This window comes from Pantherophis guttatus, chromosome 6 (genome assembly GCF_059756535.1).
Source record: "Pantherophis guttatus breed Tessera chromosome 6, ASM5975653v1, whole genome shotgun sequence".
NCBI lineage: Eukaryota > Metazoa > Chordata > Lepidosauria > Squamata > Colubridae > Pantherophis > Pantherophis guttatus.
The window spans coordinates 12175224-12191941 of NC_142068.1; the positions used below are offsets into that span (position 1 = coordinate 12175224).

At 39.5% G+C, this 16718-nt stretch overlaps 1 protein-coding gene across 2 annotated transcripts in view; it reads right to left on the reverse strand.

Moving 5' to 3' along the window:
• FXR1 (FMR1 autosomal homolog 1) overlaps positions 1 to 9656 on the reverse strand; it is a 40521-nt gene extending 30865 nt beyond the window's left edge. Inside the window, exon 1 of one of the 2 annotated variants that reach the window (XM_034438915.3) lies at positions 9126 to 9656. In XM_034438915.3, coding sequence (XP_034294806.1) covers positions 9126 to 9176 — 51 coding nt within the window. In that variant the 5' untranslated portion in view covers positions 9177 to 9656. The remainder of the gene's footprint in view (positions 1 to 9125) is intronic. The other variant, XM_034438916.3, reaches the window with a different exon arrangement.
• Positions 9657 to 16718: the final 7062 nt, after the last annotated feature.

Consider the following 16718-nt stretch of genomic DNA (forward strand, 5'->3'; position numbering starts at 1 on the left):
CTTTTCATATATTTTCTGAAACAAAGCATAGAAACCTTCTGAGTTTTCCATAACTGAAGCACTGTCACTGAGACCTCCTTCCTGACCATTCCCACAAGTACAAGCCTCCCCACTCCCCAATTAGCCCACTGATTAGATGGTATATCAGAACCAATCCTTGAGGTTCTTAAACTATAAGCCATTCAGGGCTTTTTAAACTCATCTCAACACATTCAATTAGTTCTGGTCACACAAAGCCATTGCCATGCTTGTAGAACAAGCATTACACACTTTCATTTTTGCCCACTTAACAAATGGGCAAGTGCATTCTGCACTGCTCATTTAAGGGCACTGGTTTACTTTTAATTTTAAATGACCATAATCCTTGGATATTGCTTTTATATGTAATTAAGTTTTTATCTACTTAATACATGTTGTTTTTCTGATTTAAATGCTTAACTCTGTAACCTTCAAAGACAATTTTGATTAATTGAGCAAATAATACCATCACCATAACCAAAATTATTGAAATTACTGCTTCACAGACCCATTCTACACAAATCTACTCAGAAATTAATTCAGACACATAAGTAGAAATCCACTGATTTAAACTGTAATCCTCTACATACATATTTAGTAATTAAATTGAATTAAAAATACAGTGTTAAGCCACTGTAAAAATACTAGTTTTGGCTTTACACAAAATCAGTTTATACACAAGAATATCACAACATAGAAACCAACACTATTTTTCATAATTTCTTCCTAAGATAAACATTTTAACATAAAAAAGATAATTATGCTGGAAATCATTTATCATTCAAATTACTAATCAAAATGCCATTTTAATCCTTTCTAGTGATCTTAGTCTACAGTGAGAAATAAGCAGACAACACACCATTGGGAAAGTCTACAACCACACAAATGCATCAGAATAGATCTCAAAGTATAAAGCAGGTAATAAGGAAATAAAAGTCAGCAAATTTGAAACTGCATAAACCTTTTAATGAAACAGTAAATTTCTACAGAAACAATTTTAATAGGATTTCAGAATTGCAGTGGAAGCGTATCAATTGAAAGGGAGTCAATACTGAGATATTATGGAATCAAACACCACTGTAAAAGCTCCATTACTACAGGAAAGTGAAGGACCACAGCTCAGTAATAAGGTGTACATTTTATGTATAATATGTCAAATCCAATTTGCTGTATCTCCAGTCAAAATAATCTCCCATCAGAAGACAAGTCTCAACAATTGCCTTTGTTACATTTCACTATAGTAAGTATATCAGTATCAACAGCTACAAACTGTATCAGCAGTTACAGACAAATTTAGCCTCCTCTTGAGGGAGCCCTGCTCAGACATGCTGGTCAAACAATTACTCCTCAAGTATTTTCAAATATTAAAGTCCAAAATGCTCCTTAGTATTAGTAGTTCAGATCTTTTGGGAAAGAGCAATACAGGCAGTCCTTGACTTACAACCATTTCTTTAGTGACTATTCAAAGTTACACACTACTGAAAAAAGTGATTTATGGCTCTTTTCCACACTTATGATCACTGCAGCATCCCCATGGTCACGGGATCAAAATTCAGATGCTTGGCAACTCACTTGAATTTATGACATCTGCAATGTTCCAGGGTCATGTGATCCCCATTTGTTACCTTCTTAGCCAGTTTCCAATAATCAATAGTCAATGAGGGAACCCAGAGTAGCTTAATGTTTCACTTAACAACTGCAATGATTCATTTAACAACTGTGGCAAAAAGGTCATAAAATGAGGCACGACTCACTTAATAACTGCCTTACTTAGCAATAGAAATTTGCCGCTTAATTGTAGTCATAAGTCAAGGACCACCTGTAGACCAAGGGGACTGACTACCTTGATACTTTTGGGCTCAACTGCGAGTAGATTTCTTGTGAGGACTGCACTCAGTCCATTTTAAGTGATGACTTAAAATCCTTTTTGTGAGAAGGGATAAATAAAAAAATAAGAAATAAAATTTTAGGAAATTATTTGAAAGCACTAAAAATCAAGATTGTTAAAAATACAAGGAAGGAATATAAATTTGTTTATCTGATCAAGGTTAAAATAGATCAATTGTTATCTCTGTTAACCTTTAGTGGTTTTTTGTTAACTAGACATGAATGAGAAGTTTTTGAGGATATGAGTTGAGATATGGGAAGAAGAGATAATGTGTTGTATTTTAAGAGAAGATAAGTTACTAAAATTGTTTATACTTGTGATTAAGGGGGAAGAAATGTATGTATTTCTTTTGCTTTTTTAACTATATGCTTATTTTTATATATATTTTTTTCTGCACTTTATTTTTTCTTTTTGTTTCTATTAGTTTTTATCTTTTTAACTATCTTTTTTATATTACTATAAAAATAATTGATTACTACAAAAAAGCAACAGAAGATATACTATTTAAAATGCTCAATAGCTAACTCACAACTCTACTATCAAAATCAGATAGCCTAAAATAACCTCACAGCTATGCAACTTGACAGTGACAAGTGAATGTGAGAGAGCCAATGAGAACTCAAACTAAAAAAGACATATGACTCATGGGTAGCAGAAGCAAGCAAAAGTAGAGGCAGGTATAGCTTATAGTCAAATTAATGATTTCAAAACATATGAAAGGTAGCAAATTTTGTCACTTCTGTTCAAAAAAACCTATCAGGGATACTCCATATTTAATTAGTCCAATTAATACAAATTATTTTAAATAACTGTTAAAATTAAAAATATTCCCACTAGACAAAATGGATATAGATTTTTTTTTCAGCCAGGACTATTTTGTTCTCTGGACAACACTGACTCTGACCTAAACAAAGGTAACGCCTTACAGAGTTTCCAGCTGAAGATTTTTAAAATTGCAAGTACTGAATATTTCTTAGATTTCTGCATATTTATCTGTAGTAGTGTGAACTACTTTGAAAACTCTGTCCAGAGAAAAGACTAACACATCCAAAACTTCTTAGAAAGTCATTCTGTCTTGTAGGGTGGGTAATATAGAACAAGGGATTTCTCTCAACAAATTCATTCATGAAATTTTAGCCTTCATATTAAGACAACTATATGAAACACTGACGGTATATGCTTCTTTAAAAGAACAAAATATTACACACGTTTCTCAGCTAGGTTCAAAATTTGTAAGAATACTAATTAGTATACAATAATGCAGAACAGCTGCAACCTAATTCTACTCGTATATAAATAAAAGTGATTCCCAAACAATCACATTAGGTGATCACCCACTCCTACAAAGTACTCAAGGCAGTTTATAATCAAAATAACACAACCTGATCAAACTGTATTTAACATAACTAAGTTAAGACAATTCCAGCACCATCAGTGTGCACCCTCTCTGCCAAAAACTAAAGTTTTCAAGATCTTTTTGAAAACCAAGGAGCTAGGGAAATTCCTCATGTCAGGACACAAGATCTTCCTAAAGGCAGGGGCAACCAGAGACAGCAAACTGTTGGCTTGCCCCCCCCCAACCTGCTGGCCTCCTGTGGAATGGGATTATTCAGCATTCCTTCCCTCCAACAATGCTCACAGCAAATCAAATCTGAACAGAAAAGCCAGTCCTGGGGTATATTCTGTAATTATAGGATACATGTAACTTTATTTCCATGCCTGAAGCAGACTTCATGGATAATCCATGGAATTTTTTTATGACTACAGAACAGGTATAGATTGCCACCGTCTTCATCCAATATGCTTTTCTTACTTTTCTGCCTATTCTATGCCTCCAGGTATTCCCATGTAAGTGCTAAAGTTCTCAGCAAGTATTAAAGTTCTCCTAAAAGAATATTTATGTGACAAAATCCTAAATGGTTAAGGATCAGATAGATGGCAAAGGCCCTCTCTTCATTTAAGAAATTAACCACTTACTGAAATAATGTTCAGAGGGCCTCTTCGATGCCTCAGACCTCTCTTAAAATGAAAAGTCTTTTCAAACAGCTAATCTAAGTCGTGACAGGAAAAGTTTTTTGCAGTTTGTTAAAATCAATAAAAAGTCATCTGCTGGATGATTTCACTACATGTTTAATTAATATTTCACTATTTTAGAGGGGTATTAATTGTCAATTATTTGAGAATCCCCTAGAACTCCTTGAAGAGAAAGTCCAAAACATAAGTGTTGATTTCAGAACACAAAATATGAGAAGTAACTCTTCTTTTGGTGCTTCCTTCCCCACCACAAACTTCAGCTGGTTTGACGCAGATCGTCTTCACTGCCTTCTAGTTATGCAAATTGTGGTAAACAATGAAACAGCAATTTGAGCGTAACTTTTAAAAAAAACTAATTTCAGCCAGGTTAACCATAATAGTTATAGTTCAGCAGAACTAAGCATTATTAAGTATTCTGATTTTCATGACTCTCAATTTACTTTACTTTTTACTTTTATTTGATTTATATACTGCCCTACTCCCGAAGGACTCAGGGCGGTGAACAGCCAACAATAAAATACATACATACAAAATTTAAAAAGCAGAAATAAAATCGAATTAAATAGTTTGGCCCAGACAAATTAAAAAAAACCCCAATCAATTTAAAACAAATTAAACTCTGAATATTAAAAATATTAAAAAAAATATTTAAAAAGAGGGAGAAAGTTAGGCCAGGCCCGCCTGGTGGAATAACAAGATCTTAAGAGCGCGGCGGAAGGTGCACAGATCTGGGATCCTCTGTATCTCCGAGGGGAGCTCGTTCCAGATAGTAGGTGCCCCCACAGAGAAGGCTCTCCCCCTGGGGGCCACCAGTCGACATTGTTTGGCCGACGGCACCCGGAGGAGCCCCTCTCTATGAGAGCGTACTGGCCGGTGGGAGGCTATTGGTGGTAGCAATTAATGACATTGCTATGATCAATGATCATCACACTGACTGATCATAATATGACAAATAGGAAATGCAGAGTAGAATTCCTTTGTGGAGTGGGGAGAAAATTGGCATCAACAATATTTCTCCAGAGGCAGGACATTTGGCTTGATTAATATAGAAATAAAGATGTAGAGATCTTCTCCAAAACTCTGGTTAAACCCAGCCTGCTTGATTTTTTTTCAACCTAGTTTCCAAATCTAGCTACTGAAAGCTGTCACCTAAATTGGGGGTAAGGAAAGTAAGATCTTTCATGTGTTCCCTTGCAATGATCAGCAATTCCAACAACTGTGGCTAATGATGATGGAGACTACAAGTTGTGATTCAGCATCTTCTGAGGGCCTCAGATAAATTACACATTCTTTTTTGATGAAAATGTTTCTGGCATATTATGTTCTTCAAAAGACAGGCTCTCAACGTCTTTCAGATTACTTTTCGTAAATAAAGGGAAAACTAGATATAGATTTCCAAAACACTAGTACTCATCTCTTAGAATATGTGAAAATGATTTACGGTATGTCTAACTATATTATTTTTCATGTGATTATAATAGCTATTAACAAGTAAAATATGTGATAATCCTACAAATGCTTAAAGGTGATATGGAACTCTAACTAAAGAAATAATCATATTTTATAAAGTCCACACCAGAAAAATGGGATATTTCAATTGCTTAAAATCAAGGATTTGATATTAAACAGACCAGACCCTATTGATAAAGTATCTCCTCTCAGAAGTCCATTTATCCAGCATGCAGAAGTGGATTTTGTTTGTCCTTATTCCTAGGCTATACAAAACATTCTGTCACAAGTCATATTTGGTCTTTATTTTGCTTTTGCTGTGGACTCATATCCTTAATCAAAGTTTTAACTGTCTATTTTTCTGTTAGTTTTAATTTATATTTTACATTTGGCATTATAACTACAGCTATCCACTTAACCATCTGAACGAAGAAACAGGATATAAACAGAGTTTGATGTTGCTGTCTGCTCAGTATTCAAGCTCAATCTAAATAAAATGTAGAACAGCATTGAGAAAATAAATCTGCCAATGATTATTTTAATATAACTTCTTAATGTAATTTTAAATCCCACTACAAATAACTATTATTACTTCCACCTTTTAAGTTCCTAAGCAACTTAAAAAAGGAATATAGTAATGTTAAATAACAATTCCTTAAAACTACTTTCAAAATTAAAAACAATGTTAATTGTAAGAAAAGTCGAATAAACAGGAAATATGAAAACTGTGTGGTTCAAGAATCATTACTTTATAAATACCTGGGTAAACAAGCACATCTTCAGCTGACAGCTAAAAGATAAACTACCTTTCCTTTGCAGAATTTTGTAACTGAGGTATTGCTATTGAGAATGTCCTAATAGCAATAGCACTTAAGACTTATATACTGCTTCATAGTGCTTTACAGCACTCTCTATGTGGTTTATAGAGTCTGCATATTGCCCCCAACAATCTGGGTCTCCATTTTACCAGCCTCCGAAGGATGGAAGGCTGAGTCAACCTTGATCTGGTCAGAATCGAATTCCTGGCAGTGGGCAGAGTTAACCTGCAATACTGCATTCTAACCACTATGCCACTATGACTCTTAAAGTTAGCCCTTGAACTCTGAACCAAATCAACCTGTTGGGTTTCCCCAGCTACCTTCAGTGCATAGATTAGATTGTACTGGAGAAGACAATATTAAATTCCTGGTACCTAGTTAAAAGTTTTATAGACCAATGCCAACACCTAATACTGGATCCAATAATTGAGGGAAGCCCAGTGCAGCACTTTCAGGCCCATGTTATGTGATGCAATTTAGCATATAATTTAATAAGAAGGTAGTTATGATCTGCAGCAATTTCAACTTCTGGACAACCTTCAAGGGTATCTCAATGTCAAGTGCATTTGTATAAACCATTTGTGTGTTATCAAACACACATTGAGCTATCCCAATCCAAGAGACCTGAACTGCTAAATGAGCAGATTATAGATCCTTCTGTTGTTGAGATGGCCTGTGTCTCTAGTAACAAAATGGACACAAGGAGAGGCCTCCAGCTACACACCTACTAATGTGGAATGGATACCATCACAACAGCTTCTGTTCTAACAACATCACTTCCACTTCCCTTCATTTATGTGCACACAAGCAATAATACACAAAAGCAATAAAGAAACAAACTTCTGTTAAAACATCAATACTAGTGGATTGCAGGTACTTTTGGGGTGAGGTATCTTCTACAAATTCAGGCGTTGTCTCATTCCTTTGATATAAAATAGTTGAAGAGAAAATAAATTTGAGCGAACTAAATGAGAAATGTTTCAGTACAGAATATATCCCAACTTCTTTTACATATATATACAAAGTAATGGCTCAACTGATGGCTCCAGATGTCCATCCAGTTTATCTTTTTTAAAAAGTAAATTAAATATGGAATACACGTTAAACACTAAAGTCTTAAAAAAATTTCATTTTATAGTTCAACATTATGAAGCAAGGAAAGGCCAAAACACTTTATAGAAACAGAAACAGCCCTCCCAGTTCAAAAACTTGAGGCATTTGGTTTAAAAAGACAGACTTTCTTAGCACAACAGATGAAAAGCACAGCTCATATGCTATGTAGGAATTCAAAAGTATGAAATATAGTTGTTAGAGCTATTAAATAACATTTTATAGGGATTCCTCCCATTAGTCTTACTAAACTATTAAGGACAGTGCTTGGAACATCTCTTTTTTAAGAATCCTTCAAATTTCCATGAGCCCTATTGTTCTTAACCACGACTCATTCAACTTGAAATCAAAAAACAAAAAAGAACATGGAATCTGATAGCAGGATAGAACAAGCATACATTCATGTTATTACATGCAATTAATTTACACAATGCAGTGATAAACTAACATTCACACACCACTGACCGCTAGCAGTACTTCTCTAAAGGAACGCACAGGCCTCACACACCATAAAAAGGGCTAGGATTTTCAAGAATCCAAGGCTTGGCTCAGGAAGACAGATTGACAGCAACAGCTGAAAGAGTATCCTGTATTGATCCTGCAACATCCTGGCATTCCAGAGAGGGTAGCAGGGGAAAAGGCTTTCGGATGACATAAATAAACTCCCGAGAGCACCCAAGACGAAAGAAGCCACACCATTATGCCACAAAGTTGTGACCTGAAAGTTTCCTCAATTTAGGAGGATCAGAACTTCACACAATGTTCCAGGGGCAACGTTCAGGCCAGCGGGTCTCTTTTTTACATTTTATTTTAATTGTTATGACTTCACAACTCCTGGAGTGTATCAAAGATGAGTAAAGGGGTCAAAAAAGAGGGGATGAATAAAGCGGTCAGAAAAGAGGGGGTCAAATAAAGGGGCCAGAAAAGAGGGGGATGAGTAAAGGGGCCAGAAAAGAGGGGGATGAGTAAAGGGGCCAGAAAAGAGGGGGATGAGTAAAGGGGCCAGAAAAGAGGGGGATGAGTAAAGGGGCCAGAAAAGAGGGGGATGAGTAAAGGGGCCAGAAAAGAGGGGGATGAGTAAAGGGGCCAGAAAAGAGGGGGATGAGTAAAGGGGCCAGAAAAGAGGGGGATGAGTAAAGGGGCCAGAAAAGAGGGGGATGAGTAAAGAGGCCTTAAAATATGGAGATGAGTAAAGGGGGCAGAAAAGAGGGGATTAAGAACAGAGTTATCCCTAACCCCACACTCATCCTGGGGTCCTGAAAAACCATGCCCGCCCCCACCCCACCCCCCCACCCCATGTCTCTGCACTAAAAAAAACCCAAAGGAGACCAAGGTTATGGACTGGGTTATTATTATTATTATGGGTATGGATGGAGAGGGGGGGGGCTTAAAGTATCCCGAGAAAACCATCCTCCAAAGGCTGGAAGAAGAGATGAAAAGCCGCCTTAGCCCTCACGACATCCCTTTCCCACCCACCCCAGGCTCCGGGCTCCCACTTCTGTGGACGAAACCTCCCCGCAGCCCCAACAAAACGCCCACCACAAACCGCCCCCGACGCCTCTCCCCCCTCCCTCCTCACCCCCCACCCCAGCGACCCCCTATAGGCCCCTCAGCCTTCCCCCTCTCCGGCCCAGGGCGGAAAGACACCCCCCCCCCAACAATGGTCGACCGAGGGGCGATGGCGGCCGAGCCACCCACACACCCCCACACACACCCCGCCCCGAAGTCGCAGCTCCCGGTGGTTCCCGCTTCAGCCGGTGGCCCGGAGGGGAGGGAGGGGGCCCGAAGAGGAGCGGGGCGCGGCGTACCTTATAGAAGGCCCCGTTGGAGCCTCGCACTTCCACCGTCAGCTCCTCCATGTTGGGGCCGCAAAGGACGCCGGGACGGGCTTCTAGAAACTATCGCCACCTGAGCGGGTTATAGAGGAGGCAGGAAGAACAAGGAGGGGACGCGCCCCCCCCCTCCGCCCCCAGGGCTCTCCCCCCCACCCCCTCCGCACACCCGGCGCAGGCCCAGGGCCGTGGGAGGCGGAGCGGCAGGGCAAACGCGACAGGCGGGGGCGGCGCCGCCCTCAGTCGCCGCGGGCGACTCACAGCGGCGGAAGGATCTCCTCGGCGGTTCTGCGTCCCTCCTCGGGCGCCTCGCGCAAGCCCCGAAGGCGAGTTCTGGCTTCCTTTCCACCCCCACCCCCTAGGGGGCGGGGCTTGCGCGTCTTCTTCGCGTGGCTAGTGTTTCTTTCCCTCCCCCCCACCACTTTCATCCGCCTGCCTCTGGCCGCCACGGCGGTGGCGGGACTTCAACTCCCAGCATTCCTAGCGGCTCGAAGCCGTTATGCACCTGAGCGGGAGGCGTGGGAGTTGTAGTGTAAAACACCTGTGGTGAGGTGGGGGGGGAGGCGGCAGGGAGGCCTCCAGTAACAGCCGGGCATCCTTTAAGTGGGGCTCAAATTTTTAACTTCTATATGTATTTGTATTTATTATGGCTGTTCACCGCCCTGAGTCCTTCGGGAGTAGGGCGGTATACAAATATGAAAAATAAATAAATAAATAAATAAATAAATAAATAAATAGATAGATAGATAGATGATAGATAGATAGATAGATAGATAGATAGATAGATAGATAGATAAATAAATAGATAAATAGATAGATAGATAGATAGATAGATAGATAGATAGATAGATAGATAGAAAGTCGAATGGAAGGAAAAGCTGGCTGTGCTTCTCAACGTTGGCTGCTTTTAAGAAGCCTGGGTTTCAAAGTCCCAGAGTTCCCCAGTCAGGTTTCTGGTGGCTGGGGAATTCGGGGACTTTTAAAAGTCCACCTTTTAAAAGTTGAGAAACGTTGCTTTATGGTTACAAGCCATAGGGGGAGCAATAAAGGTGAAGGCGGAGTGGGTGGCTGCCCTGGAGCAGTTAATCCTATACAAATCAATAGAATAGCGTTCGCCCAACAGTGGAAAAGAAAAAGAGATACCAGCTAGTGCCCAAATTATAAATAAAATATTAAGAGTGCACTGAGGCGGATAGAATGACGTTTATGTTGAAAGAAAAGGAGGATTCTGAATTTTTTTTCAAACTTGGGACAGTTGGTATCGGTGGTTGAATAAAAGGATTGAGATGAAGTGAGGGCCTAAGTCAATATGAGGAGAGAGATATTTATCTAGATTGAAAGATAATTGTGTGAAAACCATATTTGGAGATTATTTACTTTATTCCATGTTGTGGGCATAATTATTTATTAATGAGGGCAGGAATATTATCTGCCGGGATAGATGTGTTTGCATGTTTAGTGTTATGAATGGGGGAGGGAGGGAGGGAGGGGAATGTATGGTTTTTGTTTTTATGTATGATCAATGTTTTTGTCTTATGTTGATTTTAAACTTGGAAAAATTAATAAAATTTATTTTTTTAAAAAAACAAATCAATGGTGTGCCTCTGCATGAGAACTACAGATAGTCCTCAACTAATAACAGTTTGTTTACTGACTGTTCGAAGAAGCACTGAGAAAAGTGACTTATGACCGTTTTTCATACTTCCCAATGGTTATGTGATCTTGGTAAATGGTTCATATTTATGATGGTTGCCACATCTTACTATGATGGTGATCACATTTTACAATCTGACAAGCAGTCAGTGGGAAAGCCAGAGTCACTTAATCCCCTTGCTACTAATTTAACTCAGCTGTAGTGATACACTTACAACTGGATGTAAAACAAAAGGACTTAAAATGGGACAAAACTCACTTAACAAATGTCTTACGTAGCAGCATAAATTTTGGATTTGATTGTGGTCGTCAGTCAAGGGCTATTGGTATTGTGTGCTATTTTGGTCGTTGACAGGAGCACAGGACATAAAGTGAGAAGCTCCTGAGGAGGACAGCTAAAATGGTTCAACATTGAAGCAGCATCTGCATGAAGATTATGACTCTTGGGTTCTTGGGTTTTCTTAATAAGATAACCTTTATTGTCATTTTTTACTGTGGGTATCCACACACACATTAAAAATGAAATTCTGTTGCCTGCTCTTAAAGTATATATCTACACATACACATACATAACACACATATACACATGCTATATACATATATATTTATACCTACAGCCATACATGTATATCTTAATCACTGTCCATTTTGAACACATAGCGGAAAGAGAAAACTTGAAAATTCACAAGGTTGATGCTATATGGAACAAAACTCAGACTAGAAAGCAGGTGACTAATAGGAAGTGGGTGATTGAGATATTAAAAAGTGAATGGGGCGGATAAAATGGACAAGGTAAACCTTTTTTTCCCCAAATCAGGATCATCTAATGAAAATGAACCCTGGAAGAATAGGACATATGAAAAGGTGTTTTTTTTTTAATGCAACACATAATCAAACTTTGAGATTTGTTAGCACAAGATGTGGCATGATACCATCTACGTTGGCTTCAGAAAAGGGTTGGATTCATTCTTGGAAGTCATGGAGATCCATGGTTCTTAATTTAACAGCAATGGGTCTGCCTCTGATAGCCATCTGCTAGGAAACTACTGGGCTTCCTAGGTGTGTTGGTCTGTGAGAGTTGTCCCAAAGGTGCTTTTTCCAAAAGGCAACTGGAATTTCTTGGTTTTTTTTTCTTTTAAAACATTTTGCTTCTCGTCCAAAAAGCTAATTTAGTTCTTGATGAAGAAACTGAAGAAACTTCTTGGATGAGAAGCAAAACATTTTAAAAGACAAAACCAAGGAAGTCCAGTTGCCTTTTGGAAAAAGCACCTTTGGGACAACCCTGACCTAGAAGCTTGAGAATCTCCATAGATGTCCATGAAAGTTGATTGATCACTAAGTTGGAAGAATAGATTGCTGATCGGAATGGACCAGAGGTCTGATCCAGCCAAGCATTGCTTATGTTCTTATGAAGAATGGAATCCTCCTATCTGATAGCTATTAGCAGATGCCTCAAAATGGTGTTCTGTGTATTTGCTGTTTCATGTAGAGTAAGTAAACACACTACAAGCCATCACTGTGCAAAAACCATTTTATTAGATAGTGAACAACAGGAACAGGAAATGTATCTAAGGAACAATAGACATGAATCCTGGAGAGGCAATGTGATAAGGAAACAACTACAATAGAGAGGAATGATAGAGCTGCATATAAGATAGACATAACATCTGTATGCATTTGCCTAATCACTTATAGGAAATTGTGACCTTGTAACAGTAGTGTACATATACCAGTGTTTTTCATCCTTGGCCACTTTCAGATGACTTGAGTGTCAACTCCCAGAATTCCCTGACCAACCAGACTGGCTCCACACATCTAAAATTTGCCTAGCTTGAGAAACACTGCCATATATAGTCCTCGATTTACAACTTGGTTGCTTGGCAAATGTTCAAACTTACAACGGATCCCAAATATGAGACTTATGACCCAGATTCAACGTTCTGATGTCCGAAACACACAAATCTCAACGTTACATTTATGTCCATTTGCGGTTGCCCCATCATCACATGACCACAATTTTTTTTAAAAAAAAATTGATTTATATGCCGCCTTTCTCCGGAGACTCAGGGCGGCTTACAATGTGCTCAGCATTTTACAATGTTTTTGCTGAAAAACAGCATTTACTTCCAATTTCCAGCAAAACTGCCCTATAGCAAACAATGAGTTTGTTTAATGACCTCAGTGTTTGCTTAACAGCTGCAACAAAAAAGATTGTCACATGGTGATGTGCTTGACAACCATTTTGATTTTTGTCCAAAATTGTGGGCAAAATTACAATTGTTAGTGGAAGATTACCTGTAGTGTATTCTACTCACATTCTGAATATAGGTAGTCCTTGACTTATAACCATTCATTTAGTGACCGTTCAAAGTTACAACCCATTTATACCAGGGGTTGGTTCTACTTACCTTTACTACCGGTTTGCAGCGGGAGCGGGCGCGCTTCTGCGCATGCGCAGATCACACATGATGACATGGTGGGTGGGCGGAGCCTCCCGCGGGTTTTACTACCGGTTCTATAGAACCGGACCAAATCGGGAGCAACCCAGCACTGATTTATACCCTTCCCAGCCAGCTTCTGACAAGCATAGTCAATGGGAGAAGCCAGTTTCACTTAACAACCCCAAGATTCACATGACAACTGCAGTGATTCGCTTAACAACTGTGGCAAAAAAAAAAAGTAAATTAAAATGAAGAACAAGTCACTCAACAATTGTCTTGCTTAGCAATGGAAATTTTGGGCTCAATTGTGGGTCGCAAATAGAGATTTATCTATACTTTTTTTCCCCTTCAATGCAATTTGTTCAATTTTTAACTTGATAGCAGTAGACATTCAGATACAGAAGTTTAATTCCCTGAAAACTATCAATTCTTTGGGGGACAAAGATAGTCAGAAAAGAATCATAATATCTAACATTTAAATAGTGGGGGAAGGGCAGGGATTCATAAAAACAAACAGTTTAACTTTAGTCCTCGAACGTCGTTTTACCTCCTGTTTTCTGGCTTTAAGTTGCCCTGCCCAATGAAGGGTTTTTGAAAACGAAACAACTACACAACTGCCTTCTTCACAAACTAGTTAGGTCATAAAGGGACACAAATAACATTAGAACATGGTCAGAATAAAAGAGCAATCAGTCAGGATAATGTACAACCCTGCAGACTTTGAATTGGCTAAGATTCTGCTTAATTTCCAAGTGAGTTGATGTGACAGCCACAAGAAATATCAGCAAGGCTATATTTGGAATATTATTCACCGTTCTGGTCAATAATGATAACAAGAGTTGGCTTGGCCTGCTGTAATCTGCATGTGAATTTGCCTGATTAAAATTGTTAGTGCTGGAAATATGCACTCAGCAGCGTTTAAAAAGCAAAGTGTATTCATATGCTGATACTGGGGTCACTCATTGCAGCTGGACCAAAAAAAAACCCGGTTGTTTTTATGGGGCTCAACTAAAGAGGGAACAATACAAAGGAAATCAGACTGACAATATTGATCACACTAAAGTCCATGGACAATATTAGCCTTTCCCTGTTCCAACTGGTTCCTTCCAAAGGTCTTCAGCTAGAATTCCTGATGGCCATCTTGGCTGCAAATAATATGAGTAAGACCAATAATACACCAGGGAGACATTTAATTGGTAGAAAAGAGAAAACAATCTACTATGATTCAACTAGCCTGATGCACAGACCTGTTTATTTGAAATACAGGTAGTCCTTGACTTAGAACCATCACTCTTTGACCTAAAGGTGCTTTTTCAAGAGGTAACTGGACACTCTGGTTTTTCTTTGAAGACGTTTCGCTTCTCATCCAAGAAGTTTCTTCAGCTCTGAGTTGAAGTAGCTTCTTCAGGAGCTGAAGAAGCTCCTTGGATGAGAAGCGAAACATCTTCAAAGAAAACCCAAGAAGTCCAGTTGCCTCTTGAAAAAGCACCTTTGGGACAACCATGACCTGGGTACCTGAGAATCTCCATAAACCTGACTCTTTGAAGTTACAATGAGACTAAAAAAAGTGATTTATGACCGAGACTGTGAGTTCTAATCCGATCTTAGGCACAAAGCCAACTGGGTGCCCTTGGGCCAGTCCCTCTCTCTCTGCCCTAGGAAGGAGGCAATGGCAAAGCTCTTCTGAAAAACCTTGCCAAGAAAACTGCAGGGACTTGTCCAGACAGTCTCTGAGAATTGGACACGATTGAAGGGAAGAAAGAAAAACGCATGCAAGTATATCTCTTGGTTATCCATCCCCTGAATCACTCATGTTCTCATATGAGCGTGCATCGATAGTCTTCTCTACCAATAATATTGTTTAAGAAAAATATGCAATATAGTTTTTTTTCTTACCTGCTCTAAAAATCAGTCATCTTTTCTTGCATCTCCAGAATTGAGGAGAAGGGCATTCTAGGATCATGATGCAGCTCCAGACAAAACCCAATGTCATTTTTTCCTGGAAATCAGTGTTTTTGATCATCTTCCACCGGCTACAAAAAATTGTTCTGTAGATTTGCTTCCGCTGATCCATCAGTTCTTGGGGATGCTGCAACAGTCGTGTGAGGATCAGTTGTAAATCCCTTTTTTCAGTGCCATTGTAACTTCAGACCAGGGGGGAGTTCTAAAATTTTTTACTACCGGTTCTGTGGGTGTGCCTTATTTTATGGGCGTGGCTTGATGGTCATGTGACAATTCTTTAGGATTTAACAGAGGTACTGGTCTACCAGGCTTTTAACTGCTTGCAGAGCTGTACCGGTCTACTCATTTGTTTTCTTTTAACACTGGTCAGCTGTAGGCCAGCCCATTGAAGCCCCGGGGCAAGAGTTTAAACAGGTTTTTTTCCCTCTAGCCGATCAGCTGTGACTCAGGAGGCAGCAATAGATTGGGGGTGGGGCCAAATAAAAGGTAAGAATAACGTGGGAGTGGGTGGGCAGAACCGGGTCAGTGACGTCATATTGTCACCGCTACCGGTTCGGCAGAACCGGGCGGAACCGGACGGAACCGGGAGGAATTGAGGACTAACTTTATTGATTGATTGATTGATTGATTGATTGGTTGGTTCGATTTATATGCCGCCCTTCTCAGGGCAGCTTACAATGCTTTAAGCAATAGCCTTCATACTTTTGTATATACCTGCTTAGTAGGGCTTTTGGCCCCCCCAAGCGGTGTTCTTTTTTATACAAAGTCAGTTTATTGCCCCCACAATCCGGGTCCTCATTTTACCTACCTCGAAAGGATGGAAGGCTGAGTCAACATTGAACATTCCAAGAGCAAGCTATGAAACCTGTATCAATCAAAATTGACTGAAGCGTAGAACTTGGCATATATATTCATGCCTCTGCATCCAATTATGATGGTTGTGGATCTTACGATTTTTGAAAATATTTCGTCAAATATTCTGGAGGACACTGAAGGTAGCCTAAACTCATATACTGTAGCGTGAGCCAGCAAAGGTTAAGATTTTGAAACAAATGAAATAGTAGTAGTAATAGTAATACTAAAAGTAATAATTCGAATACATGGTGTGATTAAAGTCTTCAAGGAATCTCACAAAAACAGAAGGATTTACACCAAGCCTGTTAAGGCCTGTTTCCAAGGCTGTGTCTTCTGGACCACACAGGATTATAATGGGTCCAATGAAGAGGTGGGTTTCAGCAGGTTCTGACCAGTTCTGGAAAATTTTCAGTAGTTCAGAGAACCGATAGTAAAAATTCTGACTGGCTCCGCCCCCATCTATTCTCTGCCTCCCGAGTCCCAGCTGTTCAGGAGGAAATGGGGATTTTGCAGTAACCTTTCCCTGGAATGGGGTGGGAATGGAGATTTTACATTATCCTTCCCCTGCCACGCCCACCAAGCCACACCCACAGAACCGGTAGTAAAAAAATTTGAAACCCACCACTGGTCCAATGGATAATTTTGACAAGCAGAAAAT